Here is a 6,710-nt window from a genome sequence, read left to right on the forward strand (position 1 = left end):
ACTTAGAAATGATAATTGTGGAGTGTACTTTTCTATATGCATTGTCCACTTTGTATTATAATATCAAATTTGAGTTTCATGTTTTAAACTCATTTAAAGAATATATATATATATATATATATATATATCTCTATACACACGTAATATTTGCAAAAAATCTGCAAATGTGTGTAGCTAGACCCTTAAATCCTTTGTACTACTTACTGTTTGTACTTAAGTTTATGTAAAACTCCATTCTTCATTCATTAGCAAGTCAAAATCTTCTGTTACTTTGACTTGACAATACTTTGACAAAGAAATTCCTTCGTGCAAGAATTCAATAACAATAATTATGATAGCTGTTTTCTTCACTTCAATTTAGATTGTGTAATTTACCTGGCAAAATCTCTACAATTCACTCCAGAAGGACCTGCTTCCAATATCGTTCAATTCTCAGGTAGTTTCAAAGGAACTGACATTGTAGAACAGACCTGGACAGAAAATCCATAACCAGTTACTACCCACGCAACCAAATAATAGTGGACGGGATTTCCAAAGGGAAAATCTCGTATGCTCAAGTGTGATGGACAAAACCACTGTCGAGGCGTTAATGACGTTATGGACGTTGTATATAGACGTTACAAAAAGACGTTGGTAAAACAGAAATAGCTACTGGTTTCAAACCTTTCAGTAACTACCATTTATTGTCTGACTTGCAACTTCTGCATAAACAATAATTGCTGCATTAGTTTTTTCGTTGACTTAGTTACTCCTGGTGCTTGACATCTTCCAATGTTAAAATCGCCCTCAAGTTATTATAATTCGAGATTAATCCACAGCTTGTTTAACAGCGAAGGTAGTGAAACTTGTGTCGCTGAACAGATATGCCTATTTGTTAAGCAGTTTACCATAATCTCCAAACTGACACACAAGATATATTAACACGATATGTTAACAAAAAATACATATTTAACTGTTCAGGTGAACAATTTCATTACCAAGAATGGCACCACCTCAGAACTTGTGGCACGAGCCACGGCAGCTTCACAACATCATGGTGAAAAATCTTGTGCAAGATGAAATAAAGTCGAAATGCACTTGAATGAATAGCCTTCGATTACCAAATGGTCCATCACTAAAAACATTCGGAGACTACTAGTTCCTGGTTTCCAGTCAAACAGGTCTGCTAATCTGCGCTCTAAGCTTGTGTAATAGTCTACAGCTGTTCAAGCTAACCGAAAATAAGAATAATAATGATAATAGTAATAGATGTGGAGCTAGACTGCCATATATCTATTAACCCTTCAAGATTTCACAGGTATACCCTGGCAGAAAACGACTACGTTGGATTGTCCACCCAATGAATTGGCTTTTAATCTCAACTCGACAGCAACCTGAAAGTAACCTACCAAGAGAAGGTACAAATGGTTTCTGCTGATTACGCCTATCGATGGAGAAAACACACCATACGACGGTGTTAACCTCCCTTCCTGGAGCTGAGTTCTACACCTACAGAGTATATTTACAAATAGAAAGAGACATCAAAAAGTGAGGGCCTTGCAAGCTAATACAAGTTCAACGATCCTTTTTCCGGGTTGAGGGCTCCCATACACGATTATTTGCAGTAAATAGCGGCAAAGCCTGGAAAAAAAATAGTACATGTCAAGTCGTGTGGCCTGGGAATAGCCCAAGCGCGGTCTTTACTACACCTGCTCCCCTGTGAAGCCTAGACTTCCACTCAGACTCCGGCGGTGGCCTCTTTTCACCTCCCCAGTTGAAGGAACAACAGTAGAAAACATCTTGCAACCGAATGCTTTCGACAGCGGATTCACGGGCTTCTTCGCCCTGTGAAGATTCTCAATCTCCTGTCTCATCGTCCCACATTCCATTTCCAGCTGACTGACGCGTGCCAAGATCTTTCCCATGTCATCTTTCAGCTTTTGACCCACCTCCAGAGAATCGTCCCAACTCTCTCCTTGCCTTGCCCCTCCTGGCCCTGCATGATGCTGCTGCCCTAGCTGCCTACCAGAGGCCCCCACGGTATCTGCAACCAAGAAGGACCCAGCTATGGCGTTCCGCAGCTGTAGCTGCTCAAAGAAGAGAACCTGCACAACCACTCGCAACGGCAGTCTCTCATTCTGTGCAGCGTGTGTACACGCTTCTAGGGAAAGTTTCTGGCAGCTCATAACCTTGCACACCATCTCTCGCTCTGATTCCGATAACCAAGGATGAGCCTTCAAGTACACATCAATTGCCCTATATAGCCCATCGTCTAAAAACCTGGAATAATCAGGCAACGCCTCAGCTAATGCTATGAACTTCGTAGGCTTCAGATTGACATCTGGCGCAATTTCGGCGAGATAAGCATCTATGAGCTTCGCAACCATCATAATAGGACAGAGAGAGGGGGAGCCCAAGAGCAGACCCTCTTCATCTGACTCGGGTGGAATATTTTGCTCCAACATCAAGTAATGGTCCAGAATCCGTTGCACCAAATCAATATCATAGAGTGTCTCCTCTACATGAGAGTAATTCGGCACTAAAAGCTCATCAAGGGTGGCCTGGTCCAGCTGCATGCCTATCCTCTTCTCCAAGCTGCTCTTACATTGTGAGCTAGCATTTAGTATTATAGCTAATCGCAGTAATCCAAAAAGAAACCGAGTGGAGCTTCCAACTTTCAACAGAGGGAGGAGAGACTCAATCGTTTCAAGCAGAATTCGCTGCTCGTTCTCCTGGACGATAGGGTTTGCGGGTACAATCGCCTTGCGGTGACTGTGAGCTGGTTCGCGTCCACTGTGGCGTCTGTGGAGACCTGGCAGGGCTTTCTTTGCGTAGTGGACAACTGCACCCCATATGCTCTCGCCACCAACACCGGCAGCTTCCATTCCAAGCACAACTTTCTCAAACAATGTCAGACTTAGAACGGAGATGTCTTCGTACCACCAATTGTCGCCGTCTCCAGGTACTCTAGCCCTGGCTCCCGTGCTAATACCGTTCCAGAGCAGGCTACCGCCAGGGGATTGCAATGCACGCTGACCTCGCATAGGCCATACTCTTCTTGAAGAATCGTTCATGTTTGCTTTAGCACATACGGAGTTTATCAGTCTGTCCACAAGACCAAGTTCCTCGGCCATGGGGTAAAAATTTGGGCAGCTCTGCAATGCGGCGATGGAGTCTGACCAATTCCGGAGCACTACCTCTTCGAGAAAGGACTCTGATCTCTCAATCAAATTCTGGTTTGCAAGATCTTCTGTCATTTCTAAATACTCTGCAGCGCAACGTAGGGCAACAATATTGCAAGGAGTGAATTCCACCTTCATCCCATAGCAAAACTTGGCGGCAAGCTCGAAGGCCAACGTTCCGCCAGGAAAATTTTCAAGGCGAATGTCGCAGGTATCTTCATCTTCCCTGCTCGCTCGCTCTACGAGACTCGCGATGCGTCGGCAACGGGATACAAGAGGAAACTTGTGTAGGTGGAAGCTCATCTGCTCAACATCCACAACGATGTCACTTTGGAGCCCGGAGGCACAAAGCCACGCTTGTCCTCTTCTCTGGGACGTCCCATCCGGCGAAGTCCTGGATCTCCCCCCACTAGACGCCATCCCTCCTTCGACCCTCACAGCCTTGTATCTAGGGTGCAAAACCTAATCCACACGCACACTCGCCAGAGAATCGGCACAGCAGCAATGACGGAGTAGAGACTACCTCCCTACACCCCTACAATTACATCCCAAATACGAAAAATATATTTCCCTGAGACAATGCTCCTCCACTGCAATTGCTACCTAGTCTCCAACAGGTCACGAAAACTAGACACAAGCTACAGAAGAGGATGAGCATGTTTATCCAACGAAAGCTCCTGTTCACAGATGTCCCGCCCCTATTCTGATCGCTAGTAAAGCACACTGCGCAGCCAAGGATGTCGAAGGAATTTTGGCGCAGCCATGATCTGATCTGCAACCTCCATCACCTGGCAAACAGAAAGGAACAACAGTGCGCGGCCACAGAGAAAAGAGTGAGATTGGCTCTCTCTAGCTCTCTCTCTCTCTCTCTCTCTCTCGCACACACACAAATAGAGACCTAATACTCAAGACCAAAATTTACGTGCTCGAGGAAAAACAAAAGGCTGTCTTGCACAACCACAAACTCTATCCGAGCACAACTCCCACGAACAGCCAAAACAGCGGACAGAGAGCTCTCGAGACTTTACTCGCCTGATCACACCGGGCGCTTTCCATGATCACAGATTCCTCCGTCCTCCCGTCACTCGCTACGCTCCCCATCATCGCCAAAGAGCCCCCAGCAAGACCCGCTACTACATTGCCTCCGCCCACATCTCTCCCAGTCTCCCGTCCCCTCCTCCTGCAAACCATCGCCACCACCACAACCATCGTCACCCACCCAATCTCACCCCCAACAATCACTCAAACCGCCACCACTCACTGCCTCACTCCACCCCGTCCCAGCTCAAGATCCCGACGCCCCCCGCACCGAAATTCTCGCCGGCTGCCAATCCAGCAATCATCACACTCCCCCACTTCACCCTCGCAACCTCTACCACGGCGAAGAGTGCGGTTCTCCCCCATCCCCTTCAAGTAGCCCCCATCCTCATCGCCCTCGTCCTCGGCCTCGGTTTCGCCGCAGCCCTAGCCAGCTCTAACACACAATGCACGCATCAACGCAAGCAGGCAGCCTCAACTACTCACCCCGACTCCTGCCCTTTCGCAAAACTCAACTCTGCACCATCACCATCACATTCTGCCTCAACTATTCTCCATTCATGCTCCAGTAGCTGCTCGACGCATCGATAACCAAGCTCGCTCGCTCACACACTCACTCTCACTCTCTCGCTCTCAATCTCCCTTCCGCCGCAGCTGCTGCTGCCTCCGCCAGAGCAACATGCACAACCCAGCTACCGTGCCATTATTTTTGCTGTGAGGATCGAAGCGATGCGGCGATGCGGCCCTCGGGCCCCGCAGCGGATTGATTGTACACGAGCGCCGCGGATGCGCTGCGCAGCTTCGCTTCGCTGCTCCCGCTCGCGCTCTCGCTTTCGCCACTGCCGCGGAGCCGGTGGAACCCCGCGCTTTCTTTTCCCTAAATCCAGATTGGAACTAATTAATACCCCATTAGAGCTTGATAACCGTGATTTAGTGTTAGGGTTTAAGCGCGACTACGCAGTTCATGCTCACAATGTTGCTTCTCCATCAGTGTAATGTTTTTTTTTAACTCATTGTTTTTTAATGTGAAATATTTAATGAAATTTGGGTTGTGTATAGATAATTCTTGTATAAGTTGAGTGATGTTTTTCATTTTTTTGCCACTTTTCTGGGTATGAGAAAGTAGATGGATTGTTTTGGAATGAGTGTATTTACTATGTTTTTATTTTTGTATTTTCTTTTGGCTTTGAATATTGAATAAGGTGGATTTGTGTTGTAAGCTTGTATTGAAGTGTTGGCTTGATTTTGTGTGTAAATGATTTGCTTTAGCTTTGGTTTGAATGCAAATCACAATGAATCAACCCTAAACATTTCAATCATTTTAAGCAGGAATTTCTTTTTCAGTTATGCAATTTTATGAAGTTTGATATTGCATGCTGCAACTCAGCTTCTCACAATCTTTCAATTATCTCCATTTAAATCTACCAACAAGCTTTAATGCAAACTCAAGGCCAATTTAATAGAAATCTCATTCCACTTGATACTCTGACCCTCAAAAATAACACTACCACTTATTACTCACGAGCCTTAAACAATATTCAAGTAATGACGTGGTATTAAATACACAAGTTGATGTACAAAATACCCAACATTGCACATACAAGAAGTCAATTTGAACATAAAAGAAATGTTCGTGTGTAGATGATTAACATAAACAAAATAATAATAGAAGATAAAAATTTAAAAAATCCAAAGATTTAAACCAAAAACATGAACATTAAAAGAAGTTAGTATTATACTATTTAAAATAAATGTTAACCTTTTTAGAGATTGTTTGAATTCTGAAATTTTCATCCATTTACCTAAAATGATTTTATTCATGAATATTTAATATTCTCTTAAAACTAAAACTATATAGCCAATGATCCTTTCAAAGCAAGGTTCAGATGGTTTTTTAAACAATAGTTATAAAAATGTTTTCACTTTTCTTCTTAGTTTATTTTAAATTGAATACATTAATATTATATTCTAAGTTTTTGTATTTATTACTTAATAAATTTAATATTTTCTACATCTTTGAATTTTTATATTAATATAACTAACATGTAAGTACATGGAATTGACATGGTAAAACTTCAAAATTAACAATGTCAATTTAAAGACTTGAATTCTCTATCTCTTTCTCTCTCTATATATATTTGTATTCTTGAGTGGTTTTTTTTTTTTTTTTTTTTTTTTTTTATCTACTTCACTAATTTTTTACATATCTATACCATAAAGATATGTCTTCAAAAGAACTACACATTACATCTTTTAAAATTAATTTGTTTTATATAATTATAATATCAAAATAATTCTTTGTAATATTTATGATTTTTTTCTAATAGATATATTTATATTTATATAATTAGATATGTTTGATGTTATTATATCATGTATAATAAGGTAATATCATCTTTTTATAAAAAAACATTTCATATTACCTTCTGAAGAATTATGTTTTAACACTCTATTATCAAATTTATTTTATTATTAGCATTAGATTTTTAATTTTATAGATTTATCATGTAT

At 42.1% G+C, this 6,710-nt stretch overlaps 1 protein-coding gene across 1 annotated transcript; it reads right to left on the reverse strand.

Moving 5' to 3' along the window:
• Positions 1–1,061: 1,061 nt before the first annotated feature.
• LOC112276963 (BTB/POZ domain-containing protein At1g30440) lies at positions 1,062–4,869 on the reverse strand. Its single transcript, XM_024508814.3, has 3 exons — positions 4,686–4,869; positions 4,194–4,341; positions 1,062–3,949 (listed from the first exon to the last, which is right to left on the reverse strand). Exon 3 carries the CDS (start codon positions 3,579–3,581, stop codon positions 1,683–1,685), a length of 1,899 nt encoding a protein of 632 aa, XP_024364582.1. The 5' UTR covers positions 3,582–3,949; positions 4,194–4,341; positions 4,686–4,869; the 3' UTR covers positions 1,062–1,682.
• Between the last annotated feature and the right edge of the window lie 1,841 nt (positions 4,870–6,710).

Source organism: Physcomitrium patens, chromosome 24 (assembly GCF_059467195.1).
Source record: "Physcomitrium patens ecotype Gransden chromosome 24, ASM5946719v1, whole genome shotgun sequence".
Lineage (NCBI taxonomy): Eukaryota > Viridiplantae > Streptophyta > Bryopsida > Funariales > Funariaceae > Physcomitrium > Physcomitrium patens.

Excerpts from the sequence above, each read along its gene's own strand:
- LOC112276963 (XM_024508814.3), bottom strand. The coding sequence starts at position 3,581 with ATGGCGTCTAGTGGGGGGAGATCCAGGACTTCGCCGGATGGGACGTCC.